We start from the raw sequence: 18,466 nt of genomic DNA, 5'->3' as shown, positions 1-18,466 counted from the left end.
AACAAATTGTTGAAATTACATGGGTGGGAAATGTTATGAATATCGCATTTTTAAAACAAGGTTAGCATAAAAGCTTTGAATACTGAAAAATCATTGTGGAGACAGTAAAACCTTTAAGAGTTTCTCTCCCTTCATGTAAGAATCAACACAAATGGGGTGAGGGTGGTGGAAGCAGAATTTGGAATCGTGAGAGCTGGGAAGTGCCAGTACTTAAAGTTGTGACACCCCCTCCCCCCATCCCCAGCAAGTCTCCTATATGCTCTAAGCTGAGAAAGACAGGATTAATAGCAACAACTTCACTTCACAGTGATTGTAAGTCTCAGACATGCTAAGACATGGAGAAGTGTTTGCCTATGTCTAACATCATGGCATAATCAACTTCAGCAAAACATTAAGTTTTGGTCCCCTGTAGTATATCTTGAAGACAGATTTGTGGAGCTTATAATAAAAGTAGGATAACACTGTTTCATTTTTTTAAGGTTATATCTTTACTGGAAACAGTTTATGTTGTCTCTGCTTGGGAAGTCATTTTTGAATGCCACTTTACATAGCTACAGTGAATTTTTTTTCAACACATCTATATTGTATTGTCTAACAGAGTAGCCACAAGTTACATGCAACTAAATTACAATTAAATAAAGTTAAAAATTCAGTTCCTCATTCGCACTAATGATGTTTTCAATGTTCAGTGGTCACAGATAACAAGCAGCCATGCTATTGGACTGCACATAAATAGAATATCAGGGCCGGCGCCGTGGCTCAATAGGCTAATCCTCCGCGTAGTGGCGCCGGCACACCGGGTTCTAGTACCGGTCGGGGCGCCGGATTCTGTCCCGGTTGCCCCTCTTCCAGGCCAGCTCTCTGCTGTGGCCCGGGAGTGCAGTGGAGGATGGCCCAGGTGCTTGGGCCCTGCACCCCATGGGAGACCAGGAGAAGTACCTGGCTCCTGCCATCGGATCAGCGCGGTGCGCCAGCCGCAGCGCGCCGGCTGTGGCAGCCATTGGAGGGTGAACCAACGGCAAAAGGAAGACCTTTCTCTCTGTCTCTCTCTCTCTCACTGTCCACTCTGCTGCCTGTCCAAAGGGGGAAAAAAAAAAAAAAAAAAGAATATCGGGTCTCTTCAGAAGGATCTGTTGAGTAGCACTGGTGTCTGATAAAAATAATTGCAAAGGCTAAGCCAAGAGAACAAAATGATTTTATCAGAAATACACCAACAAAGGAAAGAACTAAAGCTTGGAAATCCTTCATGTGATTCCCAGATACACCAACTGGCCTTTGCTAGCAAAACTGATAATGATTACCTTGTGTATTCCAGTTAGAAATATTCCTTTAAAATATCCCAGATATTCAAATGTGTACTTAACTTGATAACATAGATTCAGTATTGTCTCTTGAATAGTGCTATACAGTCAAAGGCTTGGAACTTACTCGAGTGACAGTGGTTGACTCCAGCTTCCAGATGGTCTGTGATACATTTGTGAAACCTGATGAAGAAATCATTGACTATAACACTAGGTATGTGTTTTTAAAGGGGCTTTGTTTTTGAAACTGTAGAACTTCCAACACATAATTTATGTGAAGTTTTAACTTAGGCACATTTATTTGGGTCTCCTTTAGAATGTGAGTTAGACTCTTCCTTTCATTCACTCACCAGCATTCACACTGAGTACCTAATGAAACCAGGCAGACACTGTGAGGCCCTGGGTTACACCTACATAAGTGTTCAAGGCTTCTGTCTTCATGGTAGTCATGTGTCTGTGGTGGGTGGGAGGCTAGAGAAATGGGCAAATGGTAATAGATGATATTATTCATTCATTGAGTGATTCATCAGTTACTTGTGAAAATGTCATATTCCCAGAGGTAAAAATCTCTATATTATAGAAATGATCCAAGTATATAGCTTTGATATGGTATACAAAATAACTGCTACAGATTCAATTTTATCATATGCCCTTAAGTTTTAAAAGCTTCATGTGAAACAGCAGTGATATAATTGATCAATTTTTAAATTGGGTTTCATAAAGGTATATACGTCATATAACCTGATATATTTATTTATTGAAATATAATATGGAAGGCACTGACCTTACTCTAGAGTGAACATTTGGAAGTGATCATTATTGGTATGATTATATTTATTGTTTAATTTACCTTAAATATGGAACTGTCTAATGGCACTTAAAATATCAGTTGCTTGTATAAACAAATGTGACTTCATAAAATACATGTACATCTATAAGTTTAGAATGTAAAGCAAGGAGATTATATAAACTAAAAATTGTTTTGATATTAACTATGTAGAATAATTATAGACAATTCTGTGAGGAAGCACTTTTTTAAACCTAAGTTTCCTCACAATTCAGAAAAATTGTTTCATTCCTAATGACTCAAGTGGCTATAGCCAGAAAAGCAATTTTGTGTACTAGTTCCCAACCTCATTTTATTTCCTGCCCCCTTATTTTGACCAATACCATATTATCCCCATCTGTTAAACTCTTCTTGGTTTTTGTTTTTCCAAGAATTTAATTTGATCTCTAACTTCTTTTTGAAACAAGTCAAGAAATATTTTGGTAATTATTGATATTCCTAATGGCGAAATGAGAACTAAAGGGCTTGCATTACAAATTAAATAACCTGTAAATGTGAAAAAATCCTTCAAATGCATTTAATGCATTGCCTTCTTGAAAAAGTAATTTTAAATTAACCCATGCACTCATGTACTCCAGCCATGGTGACTTGCTCTTAATGTGAATATTTGATCAGCCGTGTATCGTTCTGTAAACCAGATTACGGAGCAGGTATCCTGCATTCCTTATAGGCCATAGTATCATCTTGTTAAAGTTAAATACGTTTGCAGTACTCTTCTAGCAGTAGCCGTGTTTCTGAGCACTTACTTAGTGTGTGCTTTATGGAAGTATCACTAGAGAAGTCAGTTACTGCATGCGTTTTCATTGAGTCCCCATAAACTAGTAAGATTGGTAATCATCCTGATTTTACAGATAAGACTGAGACCAGATTGTTAAATGACTTGCTGAAAATAGTTGATAGTAAGCAAATGGCATAGATATAGCACAGTTAAAACCCAGGTCTCCCAGAGTCTGCCTACGGCTCACCTGCTCTTCCTGTCACCCGTGCTTCCCTTCAGACTGACTTGACTGGAGATAGGCTCATAACTAAACTACATTTGACAAATCTCAGGTGGTGCAAAGATCAGAGTTCAACAGGAGCTCATAACTGGTAATAATGTGTTTCCCCCTCAGCCTTACGTTATTAATCCAAACTATAAATGTTTAGCCCAGTAAATGGGTGGTTGAAAGTCATGCAAGTAAGATTTTTGGATTCTTGAGCCAGTTGTCACATTGGGTCAATAAAATGTTCTAACCGTGCCTGCTGAAATGCATTGAGTTGTGTTCTGTACTTAGATGCATCATGTGTTTTACATGGGGTAGGTTTTCTGGTGTGGTAGAAGATGACTTGAAGAACATTAGAACCTCCATCCGTGACGTGCAAGCCATCCTGCTGAACTTGTTTAGTGCAGATACCATACTAATTGGACACAGCTTTGAACAATGTCTGTATGCTCTTAAGGTAAAGAACTACAAACCAACATATTTTTACAAACTGTGTGTTAAGATGGTAGTCGTTATTGTGCTAGAATTGATATTTGGTTGCCCAGTTATCTAGGAAGTCAAGAATCATTGTCCATGCTAATGATCTAGTCTATCGCAAACCAGAAGCAGTGTGTGACAGCTCAGATAATTTGGTTAATCTAACTCAGAAAAACTGGACAGCAGTGGGCATTTGGTCTATCTGTTAAGGCGATGGTTAAGATAATACATCCCACACTGGAGTGCCTGGCTTCCTACCCAGCGCTGGCTCCTGACTCCAGCTTCCTGCTGATGCTAACACTGGAAGGCAGCAGACCAGGCTCAAGTAGTTGGGTCCCTGCCATCCACGTGGACCGAGTTCCAGTTTCAGCCTGACTTAGCCGCAGTGGGTATTGATGAAGTGAAACAGTTCAGGACTTGGCTCTCTGTCATTCTGTCTTTCCCTTTCTCTCTGACTCTCAAATTTTAAAGGCTTTAAACCATAGGAGAGAGAATTGTCAGTCATCAAGAATGATACAACCAAAACCATTGTTTCTATAAACTTCTTTTAATAGTCAAGTATGAATAAGGCTAAATTTATATAATAGCTTACTTTCTTCACATACTCAGGTTATTTATTTTTTTACCTTGCCAGATAGGCTTATAGATAGGATCAAAATCAAATGTTACATTCCTTTTCTTGGCATGATAGACTTAAATTTCCCCCCACCCCGAATATACTCCAAGTTAGTTGTCATTTCGTTGCTCAGTGTTCTTGAGCAGAAGTGGGAAAATATATCCCATGGGCCAGCCACCTGTTTGTGTAAGTATTTTTATTGGAACAGCCACCACATCTGTTCCTCTACATATTGTCTGTAGTTGCTTTCACGCCACAGTTGCATTGTTGAGTAGTTGTGACAGAGGAGACCTATTGAGATAGACACTGTAGTCTGCAAGCTGAAAACATTTATTTAGTCTGGCATTTTAAGAAGAACTTTCCACCCCATTGTGGAACAGCACTATCAAGCAGAACTTTCTGTTTTGTATCTGTGCTGTACAGTATGGTAAACACTAGGCGCATGTGGCTGTTGACCACTAGAAAGGTGTCAGATGTGACAGGAAACTAATTTTTTTTAACTTTTATTTGATGAATATAAATTTCCAAAGTACAGAATATTGATTACAATGGCTTCCCCCCCCCCATAACGTCCCTCCAACCCGCAACCCTCCCCTTATCCACTCCCTCTCCCCTTCCATTCATATCAAGATTCATTTTCGATTCTCTTTATATACAGAAGATCAGTTGAGCATACATTAAGTAAAGATTTCAACAGTTTGCTCCCACACAGAAACATAAAGTGAAAAATACTGTTTGAGTACTAGTTATAGCATTAGATCTCAATGTACAGCACACTAAGGACAAAGATCCTACATGAGGAGTAAGTACACAGTGACTCCTGTTGTTGACTTAACAAATTGACACTCTTGTTTATGGCATCAGTAATCACCCTAGGCTCTTGTCATGAGTTGCCAAGGCTATGGAAGCCCCCTGAGTTCACTGACTCTGATCATTTTTAGACAAGGCCATGGTCAAAGTGGAAGTTCTCTCCTCCCTTCAGAGAAAGGTACCTCCTTCTTTGATGACCCATTCTTTCCACTGAGATCTCACTCGTGGAGATCTTTCACTTAGGTTTTTTAATATAAGAGGGGGAATAAGAGAGGGAAGAGATGTGCAATTTGGGACATGCTCAAGCTGACTTACCTCAAACAGCAGAGTTAGAAACATACCAGGGGATTCGAATTCAATCCCATCGAGGTGGCATGTACCAATGCCATCTCACTAGTCCCAGTGATCAATTTCTGTTCACAATTGATCATAATGATAGGACTAAGAACCAAAGGGATCACATAAACAAGACTAGTGTCTGCAAATACTAGCTGATAGAATCAAAAAGGGAGAGAATGATCCAACATGGGAAGGGAGATACACAGCAGACCCATAGAATGGCAAATGTCCTAACAGCACTCTGGCCTCATAATCAGCCCTTAAGGCATGCGGATCTGGCTGAAATGCCCATGAGAATATTTCAGGCATGGAAAGCCAAGACACTGGGGGGGGGGGGGGGCGGCGGGAAAAACCTAAATGAAAGGAAACTAATTTTAACAGCCTCTTGGGACTAGCGGCTGCAACACTGCACAGACATTTACTGAGGCTGTGTGTCAGCTGCCCCAAGGACTTAACCTTCATGTAGAGAATGTCCACTCCTTCAAAAATACAGGTAAAGTCATCTAATTTTCATAGGTGAACGCCAACCATATTGTCTATGAAGCTGGTATCAAGTGTAGGATATTTGGTTCCAAAAGCAATGCTGTGTCTGAGTGGCAGATAGGACTGGAATGTGCTTCCATTAGGATCTTAGGAAACTATAAGGATGAAGGCTTGGGAACATAAGGGCATGAGGTTTCCATAAGCAAGCTCCTCAAAGATGTCCTCTTGGTTGCCTCAGGTGCAAATTTCCAAACTGGATGTTTCACTGTGACTTCCCTGCCTCTGATTCTCTATTCTCCCGATCTCCCGAACCAGAAAATCCCTAGCCATCACCTGTCTCCACTGCATCCTCGGCCCGTTTCTTCCTTCCAGGAAACTTGTGGATCTTCCTGATGTTGTTTCTGCCACCTTCTTCTTTTTGTGTCACTTTCTCAGAGGAGCCTCCTTTGTCCCCGGGCTGACTTTTCTCAATTCACACTCCTGTTTCACTTTCCCCTGTACACTGAAAATCCCTGTTGGCAGGGGTACTGTGCCCCCCAAGCCTGGGCTGTGTGCTGTCACCCGGTAGGTGTCTGCTGAGGGAGTGTCCTGCTCCCCCTCCTCGTGCACTCCCTCCTGAGAAGCCCGCAGGTGGAACCAGGGCCTGGTGTGCAGACTGACCCAGCAAGGGAGAGCTGAGAAGTTTTCGTATCCAACACAGCAGAGTATGCACACTGCAGATCTTCTCATGAGAAATGCAAATGAATACGCACTTTGGGGACCGTCAAGTTGTCTGACCCCTCCACTGTCATTTCCCACTCCATCCCCCTCAACATTCAGTGATGATTGAAAGCTTTTTCTCGTGTTGCTCGGAGGGGATTTGGAGCTCGATGCTGAGGACTGATCTGTTCCCTTTCCCCAAGGGCAAACAAGCAGACCACTGAGATGTGACCTGATGTGCACCGAACGGAGGTGTGGCCATCTCAACCTGGCACAGCTGGGAAGAGCCTGGCTCTCCTACCCAAGTCCTTTGGGAGACTCTGTGCACTCGTGCTGCCCACTAGTGGTACTTCCAGGGCAGAGCAATGTGATTTCCAGAGTCGGACTGCTTAGATCTCAGTCTCTTCTCTATTAGCTCAGGCACATTTCTTAACTTCTCCATGCCACCATGTGCTTTAATTATTCACATTTTATTAACATGTAAACCTTAAGCAGACTCCAATAAAGAACTGTCAGTAAAAGTGCATCTTTTTAATGTTTTTTACACCTTAAAATAATTCTCTTGCTGACTGCAGACATGAAGGCTATTTGGAAGTATTCAGAAAAATCGTAGTAAAGACCGTTTTCCCACTTAGTTTGTAGTCTTCAATAATGATTAGGAGTTACTGTTATCAAACAAGTAAGACTGCATTTATGCATCCATCATTTTCAGGATTGTTGGTAACCTGGGCATATTTCCCCCAAATAACCTTGCCTCCTTGCGTCACAAGGCCCAGCTCGCTCACATTCACCTCAATGACAGTACCTTTAGTAATTACACCAAGAGTTGTGTATAATGGGGATGATGGATTCTTTTTTACACCAAGTATTGGCAGACAGAAGGTGGCTTTCAGTTCTGGATGTGTTACATGGGCCTTCTTAAAACGTAAGCCCATTGGTCTAATGAATCTTTCATATTTAGGTGGTTTTCTTGTAAAGCCATCTCCAACAAAGCAGACTTTGGTAACCATCCTCTTCCATGCCTTCTTTTTTCTTTTTCCTGTCCGAATAACTTTTAATACTTCTGTTTCTCCCTGGGCACGAACTTTAGGCAGAGGGACTTCCCATTTTCCCGCCTTCTCTTTTCGTTTTTGTTTAATCATGTTGGAAAGTACTTTAGCTCGGGACTGTCCTTCTCTGTCTAGCAGATAGGCAGGCACTGCTCCCTTGGGAGTCTTTTCATCATTCTTTTGTTTGGTGTTTCTCTTCTCATGCATCTTGATAGTCTTTTTCATCTGTATTTTCTCAGCATGGCGCTGCTTATGGTAGAGCTTGGCCTTCAGACCAATCATCTTTTTTGCTTTCTTTGAACGTTCATGAGCCTCCCGACTTTCCTTTTTTCTCTTTTTCTCATGGTAATCCAAACGGCACCCATAGCGTTTACGGCGTAATTCAATATATTCATTTTGTGGCATGGTGACGGCCTTAGAACCGCCAGGTGCAGCCTCCTGGGTGCGAAGAAGTTCCCGACTTTCCGCCACCATGTGATTATATATGAAAAGGGACAGTAAAAATCCCTCCCTCACTAGATTACTCTGCAAAGTGCAGCAAGATAACCTAGGCTTAGTCCAGTGACTTGACACATCGTGACGGCTCCATCGTTACTTGCTGCTGCTGTCAGTATCCTTGCCCTTTGGGACGGGCTCCTGATAGCCTGTTTTCTTTGATTTGACAGCTAATTCACACTTGCGTTGTGGACACAACAGTTATGTTCCCTCATCGGCTAGGTCTGCCTCACAAAAGATCCCTTGGGAGTCTAGTGGCTGACTACCTGCAGAGAATCATTCAGGATGATGGTAAGGACCTCTTTGCCTGTCATTGCTATCGGGATCTTCAGTCTGACTTGAGCGAACAAACCGTGGCACCCCCAGTGAAGGGCTTCTGCCTGATGTGCTTAGAATGGGAGATAAGGTTCTTCTCTGGATTGTCTCCTCTGGGGGAGAATCGGAAAGTGTACGCTATGTCCATGTAAAAAGCGTCATAGGTGCACTGCTTGCTGTAGTTCTGGGTGTGCTACGTGAATGAAAGTGGCAGTTACACAGAGAACATGGTCAGGTCGGAGTTTGAACCTGGCTTTTGAATTCATGCATAGAACTTGCATTGGTATGGAGACCTATCTCTTTGGTTTGTGCTAAAGTTGGTTGGGTCCAAGTTATCTCTCCCAGTGTAAGTAATATGAGTGTGTATGTGTTTGCTTTGGTATTGGAAATATATCACAAATCAAAGAATGAAGTATGCGTTTGCCTTCTGCCAGATTGGTGTATGTTGCTCTCAGAACTTTTTTTCTGCTTTTGGTTTTTCTGATACAATACACCAAGATTATACAAATTAGACAATTACAGCAAGTAGAGCCACTGTTACCTGTTAGTGGTGTTGCCACATACATGATTGATTGGTACCTGGCTTGGAATGGAGGATAGCTGTTCATGGATGCATACCTTTACAGGCTTTTCCTATGAACAAGTAGTAGAGCAAATTGATTTTAAGCATGTTACAATTATGTTATAATTTGTAAAATATCTGATTATATCAATGGAACAAAATGCAGTTTATTCTCTGCACTAATACCATTTTGTAAAGGGTCTTTAATATCTCTGCTAAAAATATTCATATCTCAAAGAATTTGCACAAAAGCATATTAGGCAAAACTTAGGTGTTCTGTTAAATAATCTTGAACCATGGATCTAAAGTATTTCATTTAATGGACAATCTATTAAAAAAACTTGTAAAAGTTGAATAACAGTTTTCTGGGAGTAAGATACAAATGAGGAAATGAAAAATTTATACCACTTTAGAATCATTGGTCATGGTTTTTCCCTCATCTAATCTCAGACATCACTTATGATTCTCTCCAGAACTAGACTTGATGTTTGGGGTAATTTCATCTATTTGTTAAAACCATGTAACCGTATGTCTAAGCCTACTCATTCGTTGGTGTGCTTTTTCTTTCCTTCCACCTTTCTGATTCCTAACCAGATCTCTGTGCTTTAGTGCTTGATGCCTGCTTTTTTGTTGTATCTCCCTGGAATAAAGGTAATCACGTCCAGTCGCCACAAGGCTGTGACAGGACTCATTATGCAGAAAAAATGGAGATGCTTGCTCTTCTGGTAGATTTATGCAAAATAATGACCACTGGGGGTCACTATCAGGTGATAATTGTATTCTGGTAGGCGGGCTGTGCTAATTTTGTTACTAATTGAGGCCTTTGTTTTGAAAACATGTGCAGGTAACGTCACAGAAAGTTGTCTTGCGCCTAATGTGTTTTTTAATTTTCTGTACTATTTGAAGGTCACAATACTAGTGAAAAAGCAAAAGCTTGCATGGAGTTGGTCCTTTGGAAAGTGAAAGAAGACCTGAAAGGAAAGAAGATTCACCCTGCCCTAGAACATCTTTAGTCTCTGCCATGCCTCCTCAGTGATGCCGCTGGCCCCTACTGCAGGCAGTAGGGTGTGGTCTGTAATGAGCCGGGTTTCTCGACACTTCCAAAGAGAAGAGGAGGAAGAAAGTACTGTTGTGGTTTATTTATTACATTTTAAACGTTAGCTTCTCATACTGATTTCCAAAGTTGGAACTGGGGTGGGGGTGGGAGGGGCGTTCTGAGGAATGAAGTGTGTTTCGATTTCAGCTCATCTTCCTAGTGTTCCGCTTCAGATTGTGAATGCGAGTGGGAAATGGCTTCGACCTGAAGTACGAAGTCTATGACTTTGATAAAGGCCACTCCTCACAGTACCTACACTTCTTTGTGTCCCTTGAAAGCCAAAACCATCATGTTGCTCCAAGTTCTAAACACCTTTACCTAAAAGTTGTGGTTTTCTTTAGGCCTCCTATACACACATAGAAATAGACTTTTTCTCCCTCAAGAGTTTCTATTTAAGTAAATGTAAAATTTCCAGTGTACTCTGTTGATATAAAGTTTTGATTATTTGGCTGTTGTGTAATGTGTTTTTATTCTCACTGATGGGTTGTTACTTGATTTTAATACATTCAACAACTCACTGATTTTTTTAAAAGGCAATTTATATATGGATTTTCTAAATATGCTAACTTCTATATTCCCAATGCCTGAATTATCTAATCTCTTTAAGGGTTTAGGTCTTTTTTTCTTTGATTTTATGTTTTGTTTTGGATGTTGGACGGTGGCAACCACATGACTTTATCAACTCTTCTGAGGAAAAGTCCATGAATCTTCAGTATCAATAGCACTAACATACTACAGAATTACAAAGGTTTCTTGGTAAGTGGTGTAGATGAGCCTCTGGGTAGTCCATAAGACAGCCTGCTGACAAAAGTAAATTAGTTGCCTTCTAACAGTTGATTGTGATGCTATGCCCTCAAATTGTATATACACACACCCCTACCTCAAGTTTACAGCCTTGGTGTTTTCAATTTACAACTCAATCTCGGTTACCGCGGAGAAGCTTTTTCCTGCCACCACAGGCTTTTTAGCCATCTCTCCTGGCATGTTCTGGGTATGAATTGTATAATCAGGAAGGACCAACTATTTTTGTCCTCCAGAAACTTTTTATTTAAGGAATACAAACTTGATACATTTCATAATTACAGCTTTAGGAACATGGTGATTCTTCCCACTGTACTGGCCCTCCCGCCCACTTTCCCACCCTTCTTCCACCTCCCTCTCCTATTCCCATTCTTATTTTTTTACTGAGATCTATTTTCAATTAACTTCATACACATATGATTAACTGTTAAGAGTTCAACAAATAGTATGGAAAAAAATCTTTCTCAGTAGTTGAGACAAGGACTATTCAAAGTCACTGCTTTTCAAAATGTCAATTTCCTTTCTATGGATTACCTTTTAGGTGCTCTATTAGTTATCACAGGTCAGGGAAAATATGGTATTTATGCTTTTGGGACTAGCTTATTTCAATAAGTATGAAATTTTTCAGTTTCTTCCATTTTGTTGCAAATGAAAAAAATTTTTTTTTAAATATTGCTGTATAGTATTCCATGATGCACATAGCTCATAATTTCTTTATTCAGTCTTTGGTTAATAGCCATTTGGGTTGATTCCTTGTCTTAGCTATTGTGAATTGAGCTACAATAAATATAGGGATGCAGATAACTCTTTCATATGCTAATTGCATTTCCCTTGGGTAAATTCCCAGGAATGTGATGGCTGGGTAAGTGTATATTCAGATTTTTGAGATAACTCCATACTGCCTTCTATAATGGCTTTACAGACACATTCCCATCAACAGTGGATTAGGGTACCCTTTTCCCCACATCCTTGGCAGCATTTGTTGTTTCTTGATATCTGTATGAAAGGCATTTGAACAGGGGTGTTTTGTTTGTTTTGTTGTTGTTGTTGTTTAATTTCTTGAACTCTTAAAGACTCTGTTAACCATTTATCAGTTGCATAGCTTGCAAATATATTATTGCATTCTGTAGATTGCCTCTTCACTTTGCTGAGTGTTTCCTCTGCAATGCAGAGCTTCTCAGCTTGATGTAATCCTGCTAGTCAATTTTGACTTGGATTGTCTGTGCTTCTAGGGTCTTTTCCAAGAAGTCTTTGCCTATGTCAATGTCTTGAAGAGTTTCTCTAGTGTTCTTAGTAATTTGATGATATTGGATCATAGATTTAGGTCTCTGTTCTATTAGTGGATTTTTATGTAAGGTATAAGGTAAGAGGTCTTGTTTCATTCTTCTTCTTCTTCTTCTTCTTCTCCTCCTCCTCCCCCCTCCCCCCTCCTCCTCCCCCCTCCTCCTCCCCCCTCCTCCTTCTTTTTTTTGACAGGCAGAGAGGACAGTGAAAGAGAGAGAAAGAGAGAAAGGGCTTCCTTTGCTGTTGGTTCACCCTCCAATGGCCACCACAGCTGGTGCACCGCGCTGATCCGATGGCTGGAGCCAGGTACTTCTCCTGGTCTCCCATGGGGTGCAGGGTCCAAGCACTTGGGCCATCCTCCACTGCACTCCCTGGCCACAGCAGAGAGCTGGCCTGGAAGAGGGGCAACCGGGACAGAATCCGGCGCCCCGACCGGGACTAGAATCCGGTGTGCTGGCGCCGCTAGGTGGAGGATTAGCCTATTCTGGTTATTAATCCTTTATCAGTTGCATAGTTTGCAAATAATTTCTCCCATTCTGTCGATTGCCTCTTCACTTTCCTGTTTTGCTGTACAGAAGCATCTCAGTTTGAAGTAATCCCATTTATTAATTTTGGCTTTGACTGCCTTTGCTTCTGGGTTTTTTTCCAAGAAGTCTGCCTGTGCCAATGTCTTGCAGGGTTTCCTCAATGTTCTCTAGTAATTTGATGGTGTTGCATCGTAGATTTAGATCTTTAATCGATGTTGAGTGGATTTTTGTGTAAGGTGTAAGGTAGGGGTCTTGCTTCATACTTGCACATGTGGACATCCCATTTTCCATCACAATTTGTTGAAGAGACTGTCCTTGTTCCAGGGATTGGTTTTAAATACTTGGTCAAATATAAGTTGGTTTTTGTTGGGAGGCCCTTTATTACTAATCTAATTTCCATCTTGGTTATGGTTCTGTTCAGGTTTTCTGTGTCTTCATGGCTCAATTTAGGAAGATTCTATGTGTCCAGGAATCTATCCATTTCTTCTAAGTTTTCCAGTTTGTTGGCATACAACTCTTTGTGGTAGTTTCTAATGATTTTTTTTTTGTGGTGTTACCACATTCCCTTTTTCACATCCAATTTTATTGATTTGGGTCTTCTCTCTCCATTTTTTGGTTAGTTGGGCCAATGGTGTGTCAATTTTGTTTATTTTTTCAAAAAAAAAAAAGCTCTTCATTTTTCTGGTATCTTTTTTTGTTTCAATTTTGTTAATTTCTTTAATTTTAAATATTTCTTTTGGTCTACTGGTTTTGGGTTTGGCTTCCTGTTGCTTTTCTAGATCCTTGAGATGCATTGATAGCTCATTCATTTGGTGACTTTCCAATTTCTTGATGTAGGCACCAATTGCTATAAACTTCTCTCAACACTATTTTTGCTGTGTCCCACAAATTTTGGTATGCTCTATTGTCATCTTCATTTGATTCCAGAAATTTTTTTGATTTCTCCCCCTAGTGCGGACCTGAGCAATCTCTGGACTCCTGGGCCACTCTGGGCAAACTTTTTGTGACTCTGCCGTCTGCTTGTATCCCCTCTAGTCATTAACTATCCATTTTCCCTACACAACGCACAACATCCCGCTGCTATACTGGCGTCTTGCCTTCCAACAATGTTTTTTAGTTTTCTAACTTCCTCTTGTTTTTGGTCTGACTATATAATTTCCTTCTCAGATACTCTTCCTTCTGTTTCACTGATTCTGTTAAGGCTTTCCACTGCATTTTTTTATTTGTACTATTGAATTCTTCATTTTGTTTTCTCTCTAAGATTTCAATTTCTTGGGAGAACTTTTCTTGCATGTTGTGTACAGATTTCAGTAGTTCATGCATTTGCTTCTGATTACTTCTATGAATCTTAAGGTCAACATTTTTCATTTCATTTCTGGCATTTCTTCCATCTCATCATTTCGCAATCTAGTAATGAAGTATTGTGTTCTTTTGGGGGCATCATGTTGTCTTCCTTATTTTTGTTTCTTGAATTAGTGCATTTTTTATTCAGCATTTGTGGAGATACTTGTTGGTTTTTTTCACTGTGGAGTCTTTTTATCTTTGTACTATGCCTCTGTAGATTAGTGGAATATCTGCTTTAAGTGAATATCTAGAGGCATGTAGTGGGTGTGGCCAGTGAGCTCTGTTCAGTTCTCCTGGGTAAAGGGCATGTCTAAGGTGACACTCAGATTTGGTGTGGTAAATCTTTTTTAATCAGAGGGGGAGGTTTATTCTACTCAGCTGAGCTCCTCTCCTCAAAGGAGACCAGTGCCTGAGCATTAGCTCCAGTGGGTATATTAGTCTGCTCTTCCCCAAGGACCACACAAAGGATCTCTGAACTCCTCAGTGTAAGCTCAGGTTCTACAGCCACTATCCTCCCCAGGTAACCAAGGAACCCTGAGTGTATCGAGTCTCCCACAGTAACTGCCCGCAGTCCAAGCCACACCATGAGCCCTCCCACACAGCCTCAGTTTGTTCACAGTTCTGGAATAGAAGTCTCCCACAGTCACAAGCACCCATCCCCCTGTTAGTTCTCCCCACCAGAGTCAAGAATCTCTACCTAGCTGGTTGCTGGGCACACACATGAGCTGGCGCAGCTGTTGTGTATGTCCACAATGGTGCCCACTCTACATCAGCTTGTTATAGGATGCTGTTGCAGGGTGATCGGGCAGATAGAAATGTACCCTTCCTTTTTTACTCTCCTCTAGTTTAGTAGCTACACTTCCCTCACGGGGATCCAAGCCAGGTTCCTTCTAGGCTCTTCCTGCAGCTTTATCACCAGTGGCTTGGGCTGCTGCAGTCTGGTCACACCTTGGTCTCCAATTCTGGTGTGGAAGCTCTCAGCTGCTGGGGTCCTGAGCTGTGCGTGTCCACACTCTCCAAAAAGGTCCACTGTGCCCCTCTAATTTGCATAGGGAATCCTCTGCCATTTTATCCCTAACCATTCCCTGAGACTGAACTCCCTCTACCTTTTTAAAACTATCTTCTCCTAGACCAGAGCAGCAAGCTCCCTCCCTACTCTGCCATCTTGGAAGCCTTGGCATATAGCTCTTTGTAGTAACTGCTGATGATTCTTTTGATTTCTCTGGTGTCTGTTAAATTTCCTTTTTCATCTCTAATTTATTTGGGTATTCTACCTCCTCTTTTTTTTTTTTTTTTTTTTGGTTACTTGGTCCAGTGGTGTATCAATTTTGTTTATTTTTTTCAAAAAACCAGCTCTTCGTTTTGCTGATCCTTTGTATATTTTTGTTTCAATTCTGTTTATTCTCTAATTTTTTTCCTCCTACTAATTTGAGGTTTGGTTGGTTGCTGTTTTCTAGATACTTGAGATGCATTGATAGCTCATTTATTTGGTGCTTTTCCAATTTCTTGAAGTAAGCACCAGTTGCTATAAACTTCCCTCCTAACACTGCTTTTGCCATGTCTCATAAGTTTTGATATGTTGTATTGTCACCTTTCATTTTCAGAAATTTTTTGTCCTTTTTGATTTCTTCTGTGACCCACTGTTCATTCAGGAGCATGTTGTTCAGTCTGCATGTATTTGCTTATGTTCTAGAGATTCTTGAATTGATTTCTAGTTTCATTCCTTTGTAGTCAGAGAAGAGGTATAATATGATTTTGATTTTTTTAAAATTTGCTGATAATTTAATGATTAGCATATGGTATATCCTAAAGAAGGTTCCATGCACTGATGAGAAGAACGTGTATTCTGCAATGGAGTGTGAAGTTTTGTACATATCAGTTAGGTCCATTTGGTCTATAGTGTTGATTAGCTCGGTTGTTTCTTAACTTTCTTTTGTCTAGTTGATCTGTCCATTGATTAAAGTGGGATATTGGCATCAAGGTGGCATGTACCAATGCCATCTCACTGATCAAAGTGATCAATTTCAGTTCACAATTGATCATAATGATAGGATTAAGTGTCAAAAGGAGCACATAAACAAGACTAGTGTCTGCTAATACTAACTGATAGAATTAAAAAGGAGAGAACGATCCTACTTGGGAAGCGAGATACACAGCAGACTCATAGAATGGCAGATGTCCTAAACAGCACTCTGGCCTCAGAATCAGCCCTTAAGGCACTTGGATCTGGCTGAAGAGCCCATGAGGGTATTATAGGCATGGAAAGCCAAGACACTCTGGGCCGGGGGGGGGGGAACGTAAATGAAAGATCTCCGCGAGTGAGATCCCAGTGGAAAGAACAGGCCATCAAAGAAGGAGGTACCTTTCTCTGAAGGGAGGAGAGAACTTCCACTTCGACTATGACCTTGTCTTAATAGGATCAGAGCTGGCAAACTCGAGGCTTCCATAGCCTTGGCAGCTCATGACAAGAGCCTCAAGTGACACCATAAACAAGAGTGTCAATTGTTAAATCAACAGGAGTCACTGTGCACTTACTCCTCATGTAGGATCTCTGTCCTTATTGTGTTGTACAATGTGAATTAATGCTATAACTAGCAATCAAACAGTACTTTACACTTTGTGTTTCTATGTAGTTGCAAACTGTTAAAAATCTTTACACTAAACTGATCTGTATATAAAGAGAATTGAAAATGAATCTTGATGCGAATGGAAAGAGGGTGTGGGAGATGGGAGGGTTGCGGGTGGGAGGGAAGTTATGGGGGGGAAGCCACTGTAATCCAAAAGCTGTACTTTGGAAATTTCTATTTATTAAATAAAAGTTAAAAAAAACTTCCAGGAATAAAATAAAATAAAGTGGAATATTGAAGTCCTCTGTTACTATTGTATTGGAATAAACTCTATTTAGATCCATTAGCATTTTTAATAGCCAGGTACCCTGTAATTGGGTGCATATACATTTATTATAGTCATGTCTTCCTGTTGAATTGATCCCTTGATCATTGCATAGTGCCCTTCTTTGTCTCTTAACAGTTTTTGTGTTAGTCTATTTTGTCTAATATTAGATGGCAACTCCAGCTCTTTTTTTGGTTTCTGTTAGCATGGAATATCCTTCCATTCACTTTGTATCTTTCTTGGTGAGATGTGTTTCTTGAGTCTTTTTTTTTTTTAAACAACAGCTATTTATTATTTGAAAATCAGAGAGGTGGAGGGGAGGGAGAGGGAGGTTGGTCTTCCATCCACTCGTCACTCCCCAGTTGGCCACAATGGCCAGAGCTGTGCTGACCTGAAGGCAGGAGCCAGGATCTCCCTCATGAGATCTCTTCCTCCAGGTCTCCCACATGAGTGCAGGGCACAAGGACTTAGGCCATCCTCTACTGCTTTCCCAGGCCATAGCAGAAAGCCGGATCAGAAGAGGAGCAGCTGGGACTTGAACCAGCAATGGCCCCATGGTCTTGTTTTGAAATACATTTGGACAGTCTGTATCTTTTAACTGGAGAATTCAGGCCATTTATATTCAAGGTGACTACTGATAAGTAAAGACTTGGCCTCACTAGTTTCCATAAATATTCCTATTGTTTACTTTGGATTTCTTTAGTACTTTCATGGGCATTTTCTGCCTTCAGACTCTTTCATAATGTTTATCTTCCTGTGTTTCTGTGTGTAGCACAAACTTAAGCATCTTTTGTAAGGCTGGACAAATTCTTTCCATTTCTGTTTGTTATGGAACATGTTTATGTCACCTTCATTCATAAATGAGAGCTTTGTAGGGTACAGTATTCTGGGTTGACAGTTTTTTCACTGAAGGCTTGGACTTTGTCTCACCATTCTTTTAGCCTGTAGGGTTTCTGATGAGAAATCAGTTGTGAGTTTATTTGAAGATCCTCTGAAAGTAATCTGGCTTTTCTGTCATGCACATTTTAAGAATCTTCTCTTTATGTTTTACTGTTAAGTTTGACTACAGTGTATCATGGTGAAGGTCTTTTCTGGTCATGTCTATTAGGAGTTTTATGTACATCCTGTGCTCTAACATCTTTTACTTTCTCCAAGTTGGTGAAGTTTTCTATAATTATTTCAGTAAAAAGGCCTTCTAAACCATTCTCTTTACATGCCTTCAGGAACACCTAAGACCTGTATTTTGGGTCATTTGATAGTGTCCCATAAATCTCCACTGTTTTTAATTTTTCTAATTTTTTTTTATTCTGATTAAAAATTTCCATGTTTGTCATCTAGCTTGGATATTCTTTATTCTACTCCACTGAGTTTGTTAAGGCTTTCCATCACTTTTTTTAAAAAATTGATCTATGGAATTCTTTTCTAATATATCATTTTGATATCTCTTTAAAATCTCAATTTCATGGGAAAACTTTTCATGTCGTGTAGATTTCTTTAATTGATGGTATTGCTTCTCATTGCTTCTGAATAATCTTATGATTAATCT

General features: G+C 40.4%; 1 protein-coding gene and 1 pseudogene across 4 annotated transcripts in view; one reads left to right on the top strand and one right to left on the bottom strand.

Annotated features, from left to right (window-relative positions):
- LOC103345755 (putative exonuclease GOR) overlaps window positions 1-10,521 on the top strand; it is a 37,799-nt gene extending 27,278 nt beyond the window's left edge. For 3 of the 4 annotated variants that reach the window (XM_051844875.2, XM_008250872.4, XM_070053160.1), the window contains 4 exons: window positions 1,400-1,515; window positions 3,450-3,588; window positions 8,270-8,390; window positions 9,883-10,521. In XM_051844875.2, the coding sequence (XP_051700835.2) occupies window positions 1,400-1,515; window positions 3,450-3,588; window positions 8,270-8,390; window positions 9,883-9,989 (483 nt within the window). In that variant the 3' untranslated portion in view covers window positions 9,990-10,521. The remainder of the gene's footprint in view (window positions 1-1,399; window positions 1,516-3,449; window positions 3,589-8,269; window positions 8,391-9,882) is intronic. The other variant, XM_008250985.4, reaches the window with a different exon arrangement.
- On the bottom strand, window positions 7,088-8,063 carry LOC127485723 (ribosome biogenesis protein NSA2 homolog pseudogene; annotated as a pseudogene).
- Window positions 10,522-18,466: the final 7,945 nt, after the last annotated feature.

The sequence above is a fragment of the Oryctolagus cuniculus genome, chromosome 1, assembly GCF_964237555.1.
Source record: "Oryctolagus cuniculus chromosome 1, mOryCun1.1, whole genome shotgun sequence".
NCBI lineage: Eukaryota > Metazoa > Chordata > Mammalia > Lagomorpha > Leporidae > Oryctolagus > Oryctolagus cuniculus.
This window is presented reverse-complemented; position numbering and strand designations above follow the sequence as displayed.